Raw genomic sequence first — 21,900 nt, 5'->3', positions numbered from 1 at the left:
AAGAAGCAAATTGTTTAGAAATTAAAATATTTCAGTGTATCATGACTGGAGTAAGTATAGCTTCAATCAACACTAAACAGAATCATGGCAACTTAACCTTTATGTCAGCCTTATTTTGAACTCATATTTAACCATACGTATGAGTTCAAAAATCATCAAAAGATATGAGAGGAAACTCTTCGATTTCAATGAGAAATGATTTATTTAAAAAATATTTGAAGGGCAAACAATTGCTTTTAAAAATACCTTTGAAACACTATTTGTTTTATAAGTGTTAAAGGGTGTCAAATGTTAAAGGGTTTATTCAAAGACTGAAAAGAGTTTAAACTTTTAATCACTTTGCTGACTTTGAACCATCATGTTTTGAGGGTAAAAAAACATTCTGTAAGAGATAGTACTTTTTACGACTAATTTAACAGTTGCATATTGCTTGCACTAATTAATTAGCATATTTAAGACATGTACATTGAACTGCTTAGAACTTGAAAATCGAATAATTTAATTCACATTTATTAGGTTTTTTTTGTGGGCAGAACATATTAAAGTGAACATCACTACATGCAAGACTCAGAAAATTTAAAATTTATTAAATAAAAAATTTTAATGAAAGAAAATCAGTTGATTATAAATTATAAAAAATAGATAAAAGCATGTTTTTGTAAGATCTGTGGTAATTTGAGAGGATTGTTATCATCATTGAGGAACGTATAATGCGTTTGAAAGAAAAGGGACTATGAAATCAATTATTTTATTCTTATAAATGAAAATGAGGAATTGGGCTGGAATAAAAACAGTAAAAACAATTTTTAACCATAGTTCCCACCAAAAATTATAACACTAAAATTATAAGTTTAAGTTAAAAAACAAAAATTAATACAAATAATTTTTATAAAATATTCTTTTATCTAAAAAATGTACTTTTATCCAAGAGAAGTTTTAGGATTTCAAATTACTGAGGAAAAAATGTACCTCCTGCAGATTAGGTAGCATTCAAACATTGCTTAATTATCTAAAGGGGAAGGGGTTTGTGGTTTGCTTACATGGATATGAAGAAGGGCAATAGCAATGCTTACCCAAGTAGCACAGAGATTTTGTAATATGCTTGTTTAATATTGATCGATATTAAGAACGTCAAAGAATGTGGAAAGTATTTGAGACAGCCAGGCGACAATATTGTAAAGCGTCCATCGATAACTAAATTTCATAAAAAGTTATCAATTAACTCATGTTAGTTAATTTACTTCATAGGAAGCTAATTCAGTGATAAAATTCTATGAAAAAAGTTTAAAAAGCAAAAATTGTTCAAATTTGCTTAAAGGTAAAAAAAAAATCAAAATTAAATATTGTTTTGTAATTATTTGTAAATAAAACTACATATTATGGACCATGTAATGGATGAAGCTGCTTTTTGCATTACGCCGTGAAGAGAGAAGAGGTATACCATTACTTGCTGCAAATTTTTGAAGGTATTAAATATTTTTTAGTATGGTTCATAAAACTATTTAACAATCAATAACAATAAAAATAATCACGTATACATTTAATAATTTGAATGATTTATATACTTAATAATCCGTTTATTTAGTCCATGCTGTAGGCTTAATCTGTAACATGGTGATATCTAGTACAAAATTTTCTAGTGCTTTTAATAATGTTTTATTTCAGATTGAATTTTTTAAAAATTCACAGTATATTATATTTTTTTACTTTTCATCATACAATTATAATTAAATGCAAAGTTTGAAAGCAAAAAACTATTTCTTATTTCAAGTTGCATATAAAAAGTTTTGTTAGTGACATTCTTTTCAATGAATTTTTTTCATATAAGTTGAACTTTTAAGCTTATGTTTAGGTAATTATAAAAACAATCTAATTCAATCAATCTTTAATGTGTGCTGAAAAATCAGTGGGTATATTCTTATTTCATAATCAATTATTTAGTTTTTTTTTTAAAGAAATGCTACGATCATAGATTAAAATTTAACATTTTTATTTACAAAATAAGTATATGGATAGACATTTTGTCTCTCAATGATAATACGAAGAATGAAATAACTGTGCTATCAGTTTGTTTGTTTTTGCATATGAGATCTAGCAAGTTTTATTGCCAAATGGCTGTAATGAGTGAAGTCTTATAGGTTGTTCAAGATATGTAAGTAAAACCATGTTTGGTTAGTTGATAAGGAGTTGAAAATAATGATTCAGGGGTCGAAACCTCGTATTAAAATACAAATAGTGGTGAAAAAGAAGTATGACATTTTTACATTTGTTTTTTGATGAAGCTACCACTTATATTCTACCACTTTAAAATAATAATGAGTAATAATATTTAGTTATAAACATGATTATAGTGCATTTGTTTAAAAAAATAAAGTGAAAATTTAATATTTTTTCGGCTTTAATTTTAATTAAAACTTATGTCTTTTAATTTATGATTGGTAAATTTGCTACTGTTTTTTAAAATTTTCATACGAGACTTTGATCTCTCATAATGTAATAGTAATAGAATTTCTTCCTAACAATTAGTAAGAAAAAAAGTAATTAATTTAAATTTGTAAAATAAAATTTTTTTTTTATCTCTGCATACTGATATGCAGATAAAAAATTAGTAAGTTTCTAATTTAACTCTATATTTAAGTGAACTTGTAAACACTTTAATTTAAAGTAGTTACATCGTAGGGAACATTAAATCGTATAAAGTTTAAAACAAAACTTTGTTTAGCACTTTTGCATGCTGTTTTTTAAAAAAAATTTATACTTAAATTACTTACATTTTTAGCTTTACCCCCACCCCAGAGAAAAATTTACCCCAAAACTGTGTAAAAAGCAAGAATGTGAAGTTAAGATGACTGATAATCAACAGTGCAAGAATGTAAATTCAACTGCTTGGCTTGTTAAATTTTTTTTAATAGATTGGTTCTATCCTTATATAGATCGTTGGAATTGTTTGAAATTTCAAGATACATGGAGGAGAGCTGGAATCAATATTCAAACACTTCAGTAAATTTCAATGATCGGATGCTCAATGCTAACTCAATGGTTCCGGATGCTCAGATTCTAATGACGATAGCCACTTTTAGACTTTTGATTTTACAAGACAGGTATTTTCACTGTTTTTATTTTGTTGATTCTTCTGTGTATAAATATATAACTGCGTACATTGTCTTAGCTCTTTTGTTTCCAAACGCTACTATTTTATTAACTGAACGCTGAAATTTTATTCAAAATAACAAATTCCTATTTTGTTTATTTGGAATTTTGAGTTTTAAAAGTTTAAGTTAGCATGTTTCATAACTGCATTCATATATCTACCAATTTATCAGGAGATTTTTTTAGCATACTTAGTGGTAGTAAGTTTTATACTTTATAATTTTATTATTGATTTAATATATTTGATTTGATTGATTTTATCTACTACTATGTACACACAATAAATGTACACACTTAAATACATTAAAAAGACACAATAATCATGCAGTGAATTGCTTAAGTGTGGGCAAAATTGAGTTAACCTTAATATATTATATCACTTATGCTTTAAATATTGTAAGAAGCTGTTGATTACAGGTCGGCATCTAAGACAATAAAGATGAGATACGAGTAAAAAATTTTTTTTCAACATTGTCTTTGTTGCTGCCAAAAATTGTCTTGTGAGTTAATGCACAAAACTTGAAAAACTCTGTAAATATCTTGAGGGAGCACCACTGTCACAATGTCTTCTTTTCTTTTCTTAAATGTCATTGCATTAGTGTGAAATTTACAGCTCTCATCAATTTTATTTCCTGTGTTTTACTGATTATAGATATTAATGAATTAAAACAACTAAATCATATTCCATGTTCTCTGAAGTTCGAGGCTTTTCCATGCTCAACTAATGCCAATGCAACTGACTGCAAGATCTTTCCATTTTTAAAATTCTTTGTCTTTGAAATGCTAATGTTTTTTAGCTTTTACCTATTCTAATAGGAAAAACCTTTGTACTTTTTTTCCGCATTATTTCTTATTGTCAAAATACATGAAAAAAAGTAGTTGGACACACTGTTTGGAACAAAATAAAATTATGCCATATGTCATACCTCTTCACAATTATAAATTATGCCTTAAAATTCTATTCATTAACTATTAGGAAAGGCATCGTTAGGCAGCTTTTTGAAGTCTATGTTAAAAAGAGAAAATATGTTTTAACTGAAGATTGACATAATTAAAAAAAAAAATTTGTTACTATTATGTTATCATGGAAACATTTAAGAACTGAGTTATAACCTATGCCATTTTTTAAATAAATTTAACAAGAACATTAAAACAATCATGCTTTTCTTCTCACTCACTCTACATGTACAGTACTTCTTTATCTAGGTTTAGTTACAGGTTCTTTTTTCAAGCAGAAATTTCAGGTACTGTTAAAATAAAGTTAAAACAAATATTGAATTTAATTGAAAAAACAAAAAAGATAAGTGGAAGTAGTCTGATTTCATTTCAGTTATTTTCCATATTATTCCAAAAATTATTAAAATAAATGGCAAATTAAAATTAAAACAGGCTGTTTATACAAAGGAAAAAAGAAAAACTGGTGTCTTAGCCATTTCATCCTTGCCTTAGTTTTGGGGAAAAAATATTCCTGCTTACCAAGACAGATTCAAAGTTATACATACAAGACTGCTTCTTTTCCAGAAGACAGTAAATTATGATGAAGTGTTTAATTAATAGGAAAAAATTCTCCAATCTTTTTAAAAAAATTAGGTCTGAAAGAGATTTTGCTTGTAAAAAGTATGCAAAAAGTGCAAAAGATGCAAAAAGTGTTAGGAAAGTTTTGGTTAAGAAGGATATTTTATTTCTTTTGAAAAGAAATTAGAGATGATCTTATTACCTACCAGTTTTTTCTCGCTTCCGTTGTACCAACAGGTCTGAATATTTTCAAATACTAATTTTCTATGAGTATGTTGGCTGACATTCCACAGTGTTTGTAAATGCTATGAAATATCGATCAACAACCAAAGCATTTTTTACAACATTGATCTATATCATATTTGCGATATTATACAATATGAGTAAAAGTCGCCTTTACATAGATCTTAATGGTAAAAAATAATACAAGAGAAGCTGCAATTACATAGGGGGAATCAAGCATTCCAGCATTATCTGATGATAGCAGAGCGTTGTTATTTGTAACAAACAGAGAAACGTCTGAACAAAGATAAAACATTATTGATTTAAAACATTGGTAAACTTGAACTGCAAGTTACAAAATCTATGCATTAAATTTAAATAAACACAATGAACAGATATTTCCACGTGCTCACAGCACAGACAGAGAAAACTACATGGCGAGAGGGTTGTGTAAACTAAATTGTGAGAGCCAGTGTAATAAAGACATGCTGATTTATATACATTTACTGTGCAGGCATAGAAAACCCAAACAATGATGTCTGCACGTGATATTATAATTAGATGCATAGAAAGTGGATGCAATTATGAGTTTAAATGTACTAGGATTGCTCCCGCGGGGAAATTTAAGAATTCCACGGCAGCAGAGGCATTATACATCACAGACTGATTGTATCAACACTTGTGAGGTGAGGTCATCTTTCAATCATCATCGATTACAAAATAAATACACAAACCTGCAAGCATGGAACTCGGCTGAAAAGCTTAGAACTCGAGTGTATTTTCAACATATGTTGTTTGTCATGATCGGCGATTTTATGAGATTGATCGATATTGTGTGCCATTTGGGTAAGTAAGACAATAAAAAAAAAACTATTTGCAATTTTAAAAACAAAGAAAAATTAACAAAAAATTTAGAAACGCTTAGAAAAATTATAAACTTGAAATCAAAGATAAATTTTGAACAAAGTTGGAAAAATATTTCTTCAAGGAGTTTTAAATTTTTATAAATTGAACTGTACATAAATTTTGTTTTTACATCTTATATTTAAATTTAATACTAAAAGTTTTAAAAGTATATTGCTATAGTAAAGTTCAAAGATAGAGAAAAGAACAGGGAGGGGTGTTGCAACATAAGCATGGAATAGGGTTCATAATTTGCTTATTTTTGCTGATAAGAAGGGAGCATCCAAATGTGCCAAAAATATGCTTTCAATAAAATTAAACCTATCAAAATAAAAAATGCATTCAGTAATTTCAACATGTATTATAAGTATGGCTTAAATTTAATATAGTATCAGCAAGTAAAAAGTTATTCCCATATACTTTTCTTTTGAAATAACTGTTTTCATATTATTTATTTTATACAGAATTTTAAAATCTATTTATATCATTATCTAAGATGTGGTTTGAGTATTCATACTTTACTACAGTTTTTAATTGTAAAAATTTATATACTATTAGCCAGGGGCAAGTCTGTCACAAAGTCAAAATCCATGAAAATTTTATTTGTAAAAAGTCCATAGAAAGATACCAATTTATACACCATACATGTTTCATTATTAATATAATTTCCTGAAATAAGATTTGTCAATAAATTGCCTACCAATGAAAAATATCTCAACTTTATAGTAGTTAATTTAAGAAAAATCTTAGTTCTTAAAAAATTTGCGATATTGGATTTTAAGATAGAGTTAAGATGAATCACTATAAAGGATTTTAAAGTTGTATGAATATGAATTGCAATGTCTAGATTTTTGCGTATAAATACAAAAATTTATGTTGCATATTACAAAAGCATGAATACAAATCACAATATTGTATTTTAAAAATGTGTGAATACGAATAGGGACATTGGATTTTAAACTTGCGTGAATACAAATCACGGCACTGAATTTTAAAAACGTGTGAATATGAATCCCAAAATTAATTTTAAAAATGTGTAAGTACAAATCTCAATATTGGTTTTTGAATCGCGTAAATGAGAGTCGCAATGTACGGTTTTTAACTCACGTGAATATGAATCGCAAAGTGTAACTTTTAAGCTAATTAAATACGGAAATCAATGCTTGATATTAAAATTACCCGAATAAGAATCATGCCAGATTATAAGTTTTCGATTAGAGAAAGTAACAAGAACTAATGGTTTTTGTAACGCGATTCTGCGATATTTCCAGAAAAACTATATGCCTGCCCTGATCTCAATTTTTATACCCGGAAGAATGTTATGAAAATTTCAGAGGAACGCCAGGAATACAATCACCCTTGATTAGTAATTGTAAATTCAATATGTGATTTGTAGTAATGTTCATGTTTAGTATGTGATTTGTTAATTAAATAGTATTAATTAATAAAATTTGATTATGATATTTTGAGAACTCTTTAAATAATTATAAAAATAAGTTTCAGAATATTCATTTACTTAATTAAAAACTAAAAAGCTACACATATTAATTAATTTATAGCTGTTCAATTCAATAAATTTTTTTTTCATTTGAATTGTTGCTTTTTAATTTTCACTAGTTTAAAAATAAAATATTATATAGCTCGGATATTAATAACATTATTTATAATAGATTGCCATTATTTTTAATAGATGGCAACTATAAAATGCTTAAAATAACAGTTTTTATATGACATATTTCGTTTCGAAATTAAGTTTCTTCCATTGTTTCCCCTTGATTTGGAAGAAAATTATTCTTTCCAGAGTGGTTTTTTCCATTGTTTTTTCAGCTGTTTTTTTTCACCAAATTAGAAACTTGCCATCCCTGCAATAAATATACAAGCAATTAGGTACTTTTTTATATTCTTTATTTTCTTCATCATTTGCACTTAATCTGGAACTAGTACTGTAATGAGAAGAAGCATCACTTCTACAAGAAGCTTCCGAAGCTGTGTCAGGAATTGATGATGATGAACCATAACGCTGTCGTGCTCTATCAGTGTGACCCTAAGTAAAATAAAACAAAAAATTTAGAAGAAAAAAATAAGTAAATAAATCAAAATAAGTAAAAAAAACTTCTAAAAAAAACTGAGTGTTTAGTAAAGCTCTGAATGAGTTACCAAAAGTTTTGTCCTAAACTTACCAGAATTGCTTTTTGAAAATATTTTCTTAGATTCACTATTTAAGTGATATATATAATGGCATAAATATAATGGCACTATTAAATGGCATTAATCAACTACACAAGTTTAAATTAAACTTTAAGAGCACATGCTTAAATAATATTAAACTTTTTTTAATAATCACACTAAAAAGAAAAGACTAAAATTGAAAAAAAAAAATTTAGATTTAAAAAAGGTAATTAGAATTAACAAATTATAAAATAACTTATGAATATCATATAATAAATTATGAATATTATATAATAAATGCTAAAGTAAAGATTTAGCCTCTTTTTAGAATTGCAAACATTTAATATATAATAATTCTCTCTCTTTTTTTTTAACTAACTTTATGTAAAATAATGAGGCAATTTTGATTAAATATGTTTCAAATCAAACTAGGAACATTTTTTATTTTGAACAAAATGTTTTTCTTCTTTTTTTTCCGATTTTTCATTTTAAAATCGCGTAAATACGAATTCCGAAGTATAATTACATACAATCAGCAAATGGTCTCTATTAAATTTTTATTAAATTTTATAACTTTATTCAGTATTTCTTTAATAAAATGTTTAAAAATTTTTTTTCAATAATTTTGAAATGCAAATGCAGTAAGTATTGAAGCTAAACATTTTTGTCAGAATTAAATTATTACGTATGGTCCCTACATTCATAATATGTAACAATTCTGAGATTACTGAATTTTTCATTTCAATCATCAAGAAATGAATTGAAAGATTTTCGGAAAGAGAAATCTGAATTAACATAAGATTTCCTACTATATTTGCTGAATTAAAACAGTAAAAAGTCCCACACTTCATACTTTTTTTTAAAATCCTTCCTCTACAAATTATCGAGTTTTTTTTATAAAATAACTTAAAAGCAGTGAAATTTTTAAAAACAATACAGTAAAATAAAAAGATCAAAAAAATTATGCAATTAGTAGACGGTCCCTGAAGTACAAAATACGAAAATTAATTCATTTTAATTACATTTTGTCTTTATTAAATGTAATGAATAAAAGGGAGATGGAAATTTGGAGGTAATGAAGCTTTGTGATTGTTGATTTCTCTGGAACCACATAAAAATACCTAAATGGTGAATGATCCCCAAGTCAAGTTCAAGGATTATAGTACTGAACTATAAATAAAATAGTGGAAGAAAGCAATTGGTTTGCCTGTGATGAAGACGATGGCGCTTCATCAGCGATGAATTTAACAAGAGAAAAAAAAATTCTTTTATTATTAGGGGAAAAAATTGGTAATTTTTAGTCGGTCCCCATGATCAGCAAAAATTCAAGAAATTTTTCAGTTCGATTTCAAAGGGCGGGAAATGAAGCCCGAAATCGAGAATCTCTGGCAAAATGCAGCAGAGTTGCACAAAACTGCGCAAAAATCCTTTCCACGGAATCAAGCTTAGTGTAAGTGCATGCAGACCCGCAAGTATTTCATCAAACATGTAAAATGATTGGCGCTTTCATACGCTACGGACCGACGGTACGCCAAAATAGATTGTGGTTGAATGAATTGAGAGAATGTTGAAAGAAACAACGTGAAAACCACGATTTTTTCTTAATTTGTGACAAAAATGAGCATGGTAAAGGGGGGGAAAATCTTAGTTTCTAAAAGGAAAAATTAAGCACTTTTTAGGGTTTCTTTTTTTTAAAAAATAAGCACCTTTAAGCCCTTTTTAAAAACGCACCCTGTTAGAAAATCCCTCATTCAAATAACGAGTGGAAATCGTTTCTGAAAGAAATTAATATTCTGACAAAACAAAGGCAAACATAATCACTTACTTTTTGACAATAAGAAACTTCCTAGTTATAGTAAATGAAAAATTAGTTGCAAAAAACTAGATGACTTGCTTGTTATTTGAATTTTTATTTATTACATACTCTCATATTTAGCTCGTTGTAGAAAGGACAAGATGGTGAAATAATTATTGAATGTTTTATGCTCAATCTACCATAAATTATATTTCTATCTAAATTATTAGGCATTATTTAAGAATCTTTTTAATCGTATCACAAAAAATGGACAGTTTGGCGGTGCACAGTGGTGCCATATAGTGTTTACCGTTAGGTTACGTTTTCTTAGTACACTGCTCAAAACATACAAAGGATATTGCGATTTTGTGGGTTGATCTTGCACCTGGAGAATTGTTTGAATGATTGATACATTATCGTCAGACATAGTAGACTGTATGAGATAAAAATGACATTTGTTTGGCAGAAGATAATGTGTTTTATTGAGAATTTGGATACAAAAGGGGAAAAAAAACTTTATTTGCGAATATCAGAAAAAAAAGAAGAAAAAAAAGGTGTTTCCTTAAAAGAAAATAGTTTTTAATAGGAGGGAATGGTTTCCCCGGACGGCCAGCAATCTTGAACACCTTTGAGGCATTCAGTCTATGATGTTATTAATGAGGGGCTGGGGTATTCTGTCCCATTCCTCCAGAAGAGCTCCTTCCAGCTCTTGGAAAGTTTGTGGGGGTGGTTGGCGTCTAGCAATTTGTCTGCCTAGAATGCCCCAAACACGCTTGATTGGGTTCATGTCCGGAGAACACTCTGGCCAATCCAGTCGTATGATTCCTTCCTCTAAAAGAAAATCGTTCGCCAAATTAGCACGACGTGGCCAGCAATTGTCGTCCATTAACATGAAGTCACCTCAAATCGCTGCAGCGTAAGGGACTACAATAGGATCTCATCCCTATATCGGCGACCGGTCAGAGCTCCATTTCGAATGATATGGAGATCGGTGCATCCATCAATGGAGATGCCAGCAGAGACCATCACTCCCCCCCACCGCCAAATGTTAGACTTTCGTGCACGAACGCTTTCTTGTGCCACGTTCCCCCCAGATGAAAATACGACTATTATCAGGATGAACAGAAATTTTTTTTAAATTTTACTTTCGTCATGTATACTTACGTTATTTAACCTTGATTATAGTGATCCTTTTTTGATAACAGTTGTTGTTACTTACAATAGAAAGCAGTTTGTTACTAATAATAGAAATTGTTTGCAAATATTGTATGCTTTTTTCTTATCAGGAAAGTTTTAAATCAACAATAAAAATTATCTTTTTCATATAAGCGTTTCCACACATTTGAGAAGAGCAAAGTCAAAGTTTGAACGTACCTTTGTCGAATTAGAATATTCATATTGCTTTCTTTTTTTTTTTTTTTAACAACTGACGATTTTATCGCACGTTGTTTGAATGAGGTTATTTCCGAAATAGCTGATTATGTTCCTCAAAACGTGATAGATTGTTAAAATTAATGTTGAATAACCAATGAATCACGATATATTTTTATTACTCTCAGTTTCATTTCTAGCTCTATTATTAATTAACATTATTCCCTTTAACTGCTTTGAAAACAGCAAAATAATAAGATTAATGAAGCTACGGTTTTCAATCTGACCTATATGTTTTGAATTTACCTAGGTTTATTTCTGAATAAATAAGTCAGAAAGCTCTCTATGAAGGTTAGGCTTATATTAATAAAAATTAGAAATTAAATAGAATAAAACATTCATTTCAAATGCAACTTTGGACAAAAAATTAATGTTTTAGTAATAATTTTAAGAAAAAAGGCTTTCTTATGAAAAATTAGGAGCATTTTTCTTTGTATAACATAATTTGAATTTATTTTCCTCATTAAATAGGATAAAAAAAAAACTCATCACAGTAGCACCGGGACCAAATTTCTAATTGCCAATTGAGAATTGCCAATTTTCGATGTAGTATACGGTTACCTAACTGGACAAAATTTGATAACGTATGCACTATAACCAGTTGTCAGCAATCTTCAGGCTCTCTAAAAGAGAATACTTAGGTGATACCGGGTATCTCGATGCTGATGAAATTAGTTCTAGCTGACAGATTACATTCTACAAGGTAAGAAAGAGCTTCCACATTGTCTCTGTTGAACTCATGAAGCAGATAAATTTGTTTTAACTCTCTCTTTAGTTTTTAAACTACTTTTATTCATTGCTCACAACAGTTATTAAAAAATATATTTTCAGCCCAGCTTATTATACGTTTAAAAAGGGTTCATTTTCTAACAAATAATAAGGATTTAGTCCAATAGTTTCGTTAGCCTCTGCTCTTGCGGTACAACCACATAAACCCGATTAAGAATATCAGAAGAAAGAATAGATCAAGGAGGAAAAAAGTGCTATCAAAGAAGAGAAAGTTGTTCTGCACTGACTTAAAAAAAAAAAAAAAAAAAAAAAAAAAAAAAAAAAAAAAAAAAAAACGGAAAACTTTAAAACAAAATAATTAAAAACAGAAGGGTATGAAAAAAGCAATGGATGGTTGACTGAATGTAAACAATAACAAGTTTCCTAAAACCGAAAGAAATTGAGAAAACTCCCAGCGTATCCCTCCGCTTCTGTTATGCTTACGACGCGATGTGTGAACAGGCTTAATATTCTTGGAAGTTTTATAACTGCGATTTTTGTTCAAATTAACGTAAAATTTTACCATTCATAAGAGTTTTCTGTAATTTATAAATTCTAAGAGGTCGTGATAGATTTAAGAAAATTAATATCACAGCATAAATAAAGTTTAATGTTTGCCACTTTTTGTGTATTATCTGATATACGACTATATGAGTATGCCGTTTGTAATTTTTGAGGTAACATCATAGCATGCTTGCAGAGTCTTTCAAATTTATTTATTTGTTTTGTTGAAAATTATTTGAATTGAAGGAACGTGTTATATGGTAAAAATTACAAGTATAATAATATTGGATGACGGAGCGCATTTTCAACCTTAGGCGTCAATTGGATGGCCGGAAGTCTTATGGTGAATTTTAACCTCTAGCGTCAACTGTGCTAAGCTTTGCACGGTCAACCATCCATACAGAGCCGTGGTGGCTCAGGAGATAGAGTGTTCACCTTCCAATGAGGTGAACCGGGTTCGAATCCCAGCGATGATTGGTCGATACGAGTTCCGCACCGACCGCAGTGTTGACGTAAAATATCTTCAGTGGTAGACGGATCCTGGGTTAGAGTACCCTTGCCATCAGACTATCCGCGGGAGGTTTTCGTAGTTTTCCTCTCCAGTTAACGCAAATGCGGACTAGTTCCGTCAAAAAGTCCTCCCAATACTTGATCCAGATGTTCCCTTATCCTCTGGATTGGATTTAAAATTACAAGGCTACGGAATTGAACATTAGTAGTCGTAAAATCAAAAAAATTGGGTCGGCTCTTCAACGGCTATAAAACCATCCATTTAACAAAACAGTTTCATCAAAATCCTTAATTGATGTTTTTTCCGATGAAGACATTAAAAGCACATGAGATGTTTAGATTGTATTTTCTAATTAAAGAAGATGTTGCAGGTGAGAGGAAGGGGCGGACAGTCAATTATTATACCCCTCCCCCCACTTCTAATAGGTTTCTTTGACATCTCATTCCCATGACAACGCATTATTTTGTATAAATGTAGTACTCAGTATTTCGTAGCTTCATTTACGAAATTGCTTAAGGGTAAAAATAAAATGGCTTTTTAAAAAAACCTTTTTTTCCATGGTTTTACTCGAAAAAGTAAAAATTAAAATATTGAGTGTAACTTTCTAACTTGTATGAATCGAGTTAGTCTCATTTAATTTTCCAGTTCATTTTACGAGCCTGAATTAAAGCGTCAGTCAAATGAATGGCGTCACCAAGGTTCGCCACGTCCACAGAAATTCCGACAGGAGCCCAGTCGGGTTAAGGTTATGCTGATTGTGGCATACGACTGGGACGGTGTGATTCTTATACATGCTGTACCTGAAAGACAAACTGTCAACGCAGATTACTATTGCCGATTTCTACAGCGCCATCTGCGTCCGGTTATGGAGTGCAAACGTCCACGTTTATTGCACAACAATCTCCCTATCGTATTGCATGACAACGCTCGTTGCCATGTCGCAAACAAAGTCACTCTCCGATTGCGACGGTGGCAGTGGGAAATCGTGGAACACCCTCCCTAGTCACCCGACATGAGTCCTTGGGACTTCGATCTGTTTCCGAAGTTGAAGGAGCCCCTCCGAGGTCACCTATTTCAGGACGTTTCATCTGTATTCCACGCAGTAGGGCGCTCGGTCGCTCACATCAACAATCAACACCTTGCTACTGGTCTACAACGGCTTCCCGACATTTGGCAAAAGGTTATAAGCTTTGCTGGTGATTACATAGAAGGAATGTAATACAATTGTACTTGTAAGTTCATTAAAAATCGATTTATACCTATGTTGCCGTTACTTAATTTACAGCCCTCGTATCTAAATTTTATCTAAAAATGTGTTGAAAGAATTTATAACTTTAAAAAGAAAGCAGGTGAAAAGTATGAGGTTTTCGATTAATAAAAATATAAAATAAATCACCAAATTTTATTTATTTAAAAAATTTATAAGAAACGCATTTTAAGGTAAAATTTATATTAAATGTATATAATGTCTGAAAAATTAACTGTGGCAGTATTGACTCGATTCTCATAAGTTACACACAATATTTCATTTTTTAAAGATTTTTTAAACTATTTTATTTTATACTTTTTTACTCTAGGATTTTTTAAGCCGACTCAAGCCAAAACTTTTCCTAAACAATGACCCCTAACCCCCACTTGAAATAGTTATACCTCGTTACCATAGTCCAAACGAATGGCTAGAGGGTTATTACTATAGACAAACTATAGTTAACACATTGTTGTCATTACAGCTATATTGTTCTTTATTTACCTGTGTTATACTCTTTGTAAATAGAACAAGCATCTTAACTCTACGCGATTTCCCCACTCTCCACACAATTCCTCTCACTGTCACCATGGTTTCGGCAAAGCTTGCTTTTTCCCAAAGTAGCTCGTTCCAGTAAAAAGTTAGAATATTTGTGAGTAAGGAAAAGTTGGCGAAACCATGGTTACGGGGAAGAATGGCGTATTCTATTACCAAAAGCATGCTTCAGCAGATTGATTTTTCTGTAATACGGTTTTTGAAAGCAAAGAATGTTAAGTCAGCTGAACTTGTAGAGATTTATGGTGAATGTGATGGAATTGTGTGCACAGTGTGGCTAAAAGGAAAAGTGGGTAAATCAATTAAATGTTCGTGCAAGCCTTCTGTCGTCAATGTTGGTTTGGTTGCAAATTCGTGCAACACCTTGAAACATTACGAAAATTGTGACATGTAATGCTCAGTCAAAGCATGGTGTTGTCTCTATTCCGCTGGTGCCACTCAAACTCGGTTGGGAGCAGTTCAATTATCCATCCTGCAAACCTTCAGACTACAAATTGTTTTTGGAGCGATGGTGACGCAAGAAATGGTCACTGACGGTATCTTTCTTTCAAGACAAGTTGGTTTCTCCCTAAGACAAATGTCTAAACAATGATGTGTAGAAAAAGAGTTTTCGAAAAACTCTTTCATGTAATAATATTTATTTGTATTTTTTTAAAATTATGCTGGTTTTAGGTTATTTTTCAAAACGGTACTTATTTTTCGGATACACTTCGTAAATTATTTAATTTATTGTATTTTTTCATTATTATGCATTACTTGATATTTGAATTACAGTAATAATACAATCTTTCAACAAAATTATAATGGTTAATGCTTATTAACAGTGATACAATAATTTGAAAGGATTTCCCTAGAATGTCTTGCGTGAATGTGCAGTTATTTTCATTGACAGGTAGTTTACAGAATTCTGCAATTTAATCGAACAAAATCTAGAAAGAAACTAGAGTCAAGACTTTATGTCACATGAAAATAAATCAATTTATTAAAAGTTGGTGTTGGAGTTAAGTTAATACTATTTGTAAACAGGAAAAAAAATTAAAAATAAAAGTAAGAGAAAAGGGAATGAAGTAATTCACTACGCGAATTTAATCGCCTCATTCTTAAACGATTACCGTGACACTAGAAAGAAAAGAGAATTTACGTGGTACGTAAAGTGAGCTTAAATTTTCAAATGCGCTTTTCTCGGAATTTACTGCCTAATGCACTTTAATATTTTAAGGGGTGGTAACCCTATTAACAGGAATGCCAACTGCTTCGCTTTCTGCAAAAGTTACAATAAATTGGTAACTAATTAAATAGTAAAACTTGCAGATTAAGGATAAAAGTTTCACCATGAGCAATAAAGTTTCATTTCAAATGAGACTTTTTGATACGGAGGAAAAAAATTACTTAAAAAGAAAAATACTAAGCTAAAACCAACAGAAATAGGTACCACTAGAAAATATTTTTTTACAAACCTGGCATGTCTGTATTAATATATGAAGTTTCAATCCTAGTGTTCTTTATTATTTTAAGGGGTGATTATCCTTAAAGTACACTATTAATATATAAAGTTTCAACTAGGACTGGGCTATAAATCGATGCATCGCGAAATATTGATTTAATGCATATATCGGCAGGCCGATACAATGACTTTCGTTTTAGGCGATGCATCAGAAATCTGATTGAAGCCGTCATATAAGACAATGCTCGCGGTTTAACGATTTAACATGCGAGAATCCTTGCCTACGCTAAAGCTGTCACCGCGCTGACGAAGACCATTTTGATTTTGTCTAACTGCGGAGCTGTTGATAGCGTCTATACTACGTTTCACCTTAAGTTGCCACTGCAGGGAAGGGTAGGAAGTGTACTACCTCTAGCTACGAAGACGATGTTAGTTTTGTGATGTTGAATAACGAAAAGCGAATTGAATCAGAACTCCCGGTTTCATTTGAGGATCCGCGTTGAAATAGAACGCTATGCATATTTTCTTTATGCGCCATTTTTGTCTTTGGGAGTTTACTTTTCTTGAAGATTAGTTTCAGCAGGACTTATGTTATTTTGTGATCGCTGTGCACTTTATTTCGTCGGGATTTAACGTTTCTTGTAAATTATTTTTAGTTAGACTTTTTCTACTTCGTTCGTTTCATTGTGCATTATTTCGTCACTTTTTCTTCTTCTTTTTTTTTTTTTGTCTGTCGGGATTTAATGATTCTTGTCAATTATATTTTAGTAGACCTACTGCTACTTGGCGATCGTTGCGCAATCACTGTTATCTTGCATTTTCGTTCTGAACTCAATCCATTTATGAAAAGAAAATATGAATAAAAGAAAGATTTTTCATTGTTTTTTTTTAATTATTGTTTTTCATTTTAAGCGATACAATTTAATAGGGGTATTTTGTATTTAACTTTATATTAAAAAAAAAATTTTTTTTTAAATTTATTTAATGCACGTAAGTATAATAATTTGATAGAATTTGATTATTTTGAAACAAATAAATCTTCAGTCGCTTTCAATTAGAAAAAAAATTTGGCTATTAGTTACAACAAATATTTTTTTTAATTGAATAAAAAGTTAAGCAATGTTTTGACGCTTTTTTATAATTTAACAATAGTACTTCACAGTATTTTTTGTCAAAATTTTTTTTAAAATTCCTTCAATACTTGTTTTTTCATAATTTGTTAGACAGTCAGTATCATTTTCAAACAAATAAATCCTTCGTCGATTTTATTTTCAAAAAAAAAAAAATAATAAAGAAATAAAAAAACTTAAATTTATTTTTACATTCATCAAGTATAGAATTAGACCATTAGTTAATACAATTTTATTATTTTAAATAAATAAATTAAAGGTTTAACAATGCTTCAAAAGCAGGGGTTTTTCAACAAATAATTTAAAAAAGTGAACATACTAAAGTGAACATTTCTTAAGTTTGTTTTTTTACTTTCGTTTTTCTTTCTTTCAATTTTTAATGCACGTATGTAAAATATTTTGTTAGTTTTATTATTATTTTTAAACCAATAAATCTTAAGTCATTTTTAATTTTTAAAAAAAAATTAAAATAATGTTTCGGTTTGCTTTTACTTAAGACATTTTGTTTTGTAATAGATTTATTCCTTTTATTTATTTTTGATTAATTTCAAGATTTCTGATAGATAATTTTTGAACATATGCTAAATCGCTATATCGCGATGTCTAACAGACGATGTATCACGATATAAAATTTGTTAGATCAACCAGTCCTAGTTTCAACACTAAGTTGAATTTTCAAAGTCTCTCCTAGTAAGAGTTATTCTAACCCTTTCGTTGGTTGATCAGAAATATCTGTGAATTTCACTGAATATATGAAATATTATTTGAAGTTAATTCCTTCTAGAATTGAGCATATGGTATAACTATTGACAGTAAGTATGTCAAAATTTAAAAAGTTGCGCAATTGCTATTGAGTTTTCTAATTGCATTTATGTTTTTGTATATTGATGTTTAAAAAAATATATTTATAACAAATATCACTGAGAAAAAGTATATTTATTTCTTAAACTAATCAGTTTGATAAAACATTCACGTGAAAAGTTGTAATTCATTCTGGTATTTTTTTTTTTTTTAAAGATAGGATGTTAGCTAAATAAAATTTCAAAGTCATCTAAAAATCTATCTTAATTTTGATTGGTAATATATAAGAAACATATGAATAATAAGATATTATATTAATTCTAGTCGTGTTGATTAACAGGTGTGAATTGGCTATTCTACGTGCTGTTATTCAAGATACTAGTAAACGTTTATCGGATATTGAGAGAGAGCTTTCAAATCATCATTTGCTTCTTGCCAATTCTTTTCCTTAGTTTAGAACTTGGGGAGAAACAAAACTATGCTTGTTGACTTTATTTTTTGTCTTGTAAACATTGAGATAATCTTAGCAAAAAATTTGAATAATCTGATTTCGGTTAATCGCACCATAATGTCAAATTATTAACCCAACATTCTTTCGTTTATTTATCTTCTATTAATGTTAGCAAGACACAAGAAAAGATCCTAAATTAAAGTTTACATTTCGCTGCTACTTTCAAAATTTTCAGTTCCCAATATTATTGCTCCATTAGAATCAACATAAAAACATAGTAAAGTTTCTTCTGGTCAAAAGGTAACACTATTGCTTCAAATAAACACTTGAATAAATCTAATCTCACCTACCCTCAAAAACAAGCTATTATTTGTCATTTTCATTAAAAAAGTTGACAAAGGTGAGCAGACTGTATTTCTCAACAAATCTGATTACTGTAATCATATCAGGCATGGACTGGGATACCCCGGAGGGTGTATGTACTTATATCAGTATGTAAATATATATCTGTATATAATAAATTGAAAAATACAATTTTGAATTATTCAATTTTCGAAATAAACTATATACAAATAAATAAATAAACTGAAATTTTAACGAAAGAAGCGCAATAACTTAGATAATATTTTTAAATAATGAGAAACACTAATCTAAAAACAAAAGTATTGTTAAATACTTCGCACAAATTGTCAAAAAGACACATTTCTTTTCACAAGCACTAATAAATCGTCGTAACTAAAAAACGTAAAAGTCAGTAAAATCTTTACTAAACCTTTTTAAAAACTTTACTAGTACGAAGGAATGGAAAGCATTAATATTGCAATTTTTGTGTTTTAAATAAAGTTTTTGCAGGCTTAAATAATATTTTAAAAAAACTAAGACTTCAATTCTGAAATGGCTTCACACCAACAATGTGACTATTAATGGGAATTTGTCTTTCTCAGTAAACATCATAACAAATGCTTCTAAATGCTCCACGAAGATTTGATAATTTTAAGTTAGGAGAATATTCTCTCGACCAGAGTTAAAGGAATTGTTAATAAGTGTTGTGCAGGGTTATGCAATTCACATGAAAAAAGCGTCATTTTAATTCATTATTCTTAGTTTGAATTATTAAATACAACTTATAAAAATGAAACTACATAAAGTTCAGAAGAAAGAACAAAAATCGAAAATCTTAATAGATCGTTGAATTGATTTAGTTCATTTTTACCTGGTAATAAATTTGTTTGAATTATCAAATTAATCTTAAAGAAAAAATTTTAACAACACATATACATATAAATGTTTAAAAATTCGCAAAAACTTTAAACTGAAAAATAATCCCTCGCAAATGAGTTAAAGAAAGGAGAAGGAAATATCAATTTAACGTCACATACAGAGAAAACGCAAGAATAAAGGGAAATGCAGGGCTGCCAACTACTACGCTTTCAACAAAATATTTTATTCTTCGGTAGACAAGGTAGACTTTATTTTACGTCGCACTAGAGCTGCACAATGGGCTTTTGGCGACGGTGTGGGAAACATCCCTGGGGATGATCCGAAGACATGCCATCGCAATTTTGATCCTCTGCAGAGCCCCCCTGCTTCGGTAGCTCGACGACCTGCGCGCGAAGTCGAGCACTTTACGATAGAACAGTTTAACGAGGACCGCCACCCTTGGTCCCTATGCAGGCTGATTAAAGTGCTGGACCCGTCGTAGACAATTAAAAAATCAAAGCTTTCAAAACATTTTTAAAGCCTTTCCAAGAGAGGGCAAATGTAGTGATGTGGAAAATAACTTTAAATCAAATTTACGAAACAAAGAATCATGCATTAAATTTTGCTATCACAAAAAGAAATTTTTCTCAAAAAACGTAGACAGCCTCGCATATGTAAAATTGTAGAATCGAAAAACTCTCGATATTAGTTTATATGACACTAAGCCTTCTAATTAAAATATTTCTAAGAAAAGGAAATACTTGGTTGATTCTGTCAAAAATAGTAATAATAATTAAATAAATAAAGAAGAATTATTTGTAATCCTTTAGGATTGTATTCAATGCACCAAAATTTTGAATCTCTTCGGAACTAATTCAAAAGTTTTTTTTTTCTCTTTTCGGTCATAAAGATACGAGGCTGCAAAAAAATTTTAATTTTACTGAGATAAGTTTTTCCTTTACATTTAAAAATAAAAACGAACTATATAAACGATTTCAACACTCAAAAAGTAATTCGAAATAAAAAACTGAGACGAATGATTCATTTTTAGAAACCATAACAGTACTTAGCTCCAAAACAATAATAATTCTTCAGTTAACAGTTTTCGCTAAACTGAATTACGCGGCATAAATAACTCAACTAATGAATACATCCAACATTTTGTTACCAGTCATTTTTTTTAAAAACATTTCTCAATAAATGTCTTATACAAATTTCGGTTGCCAGCGAGTGAGCACTTAATCTACCATTGTTAATATATAAAGTATAAAAACCGAGGAATTAAGCGATCTGAAATAAACAGCCAACTGTAGAAGCAGTTAGTTCAAGTGCATATTTTGCCGATAAACTGAAAATGACGTATTACTAAACTTAAATTTCTAATAACTTTTGGATATTCCATAGCTGCTCTTGATTTTCTTTTTATATTTAAAAAAGAAAGGGTTGGAGAGAAAGTTACCAAACAATCATTAGCAGTAGAATTATGTCTTTTATAGATAAACTGAAGATGAACAATGTGCCATAACTTGCTTGCATTTCTAATTACTTATCAAACAATTAAATTGTGCGTTTTTTTTATAAATGATACCACTCCAACGTCTTGAATTTTTTACTACTCTATAGGCAGGAAGCCATCTGAAATGTAGAAAAGAAGAGAGTTCCAGGGGTTGGCGAGAGATAGCGTGCATTTTTTACAAAATGTAATTAGTATATTTTTGCTGCATATTTCTAAAGGACAAAATTTTGTTTTCTTAATGATCATGCTGATTTATTAAAACTCAGTGAAAAACTTTATGTTTTTAACTTCAAAAATATATTAGAAATTTCAAATCACGTCTTTTTTTAGCCCTACACTCACGGAATAATTGGCGGTAATTTTTTCATAAGTACTGCACTGAGTCAACTATTAGGAAAAGCATACTTTTGTTGTCTGATTACATAGCTAATTTTTTTTCATTGAAATCTGTAGAATTTGATTTAAATTGGAAAATACTAGTCTGTTTAAAATGTTCGAATTATTTCAGATAGAATTCAGCCTTATTGTAGGCAGATATAACAAAAAAGAAAGAGACTATTTCCCTTAAATAAAGGGTAAATAATGTGAA

General features: G+C 29.7%; 1 protein-coding gene across 6 annotated transcripts in view; it reads right to left on the bottom strand.

The window, feature by feature from the left end:
* LOC107455797 (protein phosphatase 1 regulatory subunit 12B) overlaps window positions 1-21,900 on the bottom strand; it is a 173,510-nt gene that overhangs the window by 20,527 nt on the left and 131,083 nt on the right. For all 6 annotated transcript variants that reach the window (XM_071187599.1, XM_071187598.1, XM_071187601.1 and 3 more), the window contains one exon: window positions 7,682-7,834. In XM_071187599.1, the coding sequence (XP_071043700.1) occupies window positions 7,682-7,834 (153 nt within the window). The remainder of the gene's footprint in view (window positions 1-7,681; window positions 7,835-21,900) is intronic.

Source organism: Parasteatoda tepidariorum, chromosome X1 (genome assembly GCF_043381705.1).
Source record: "Parasteatoda tepidariorum isolate YZ-2023 chromosome X1, CAS_Ptep_4.0, whole genome shotgun sequence".
In the NCBI taxonomy this organism is placed as follows: domain Eukaryota; kingdom Metazoa; phylum Arthropoda; class Arachnida; order Araneae; family Theridiidae; genus Parasteatoda; species Parasteatoda tepidariorum.
This window is presented reverse-complemented; position numbering and strand designations above follow the sequence as displayed.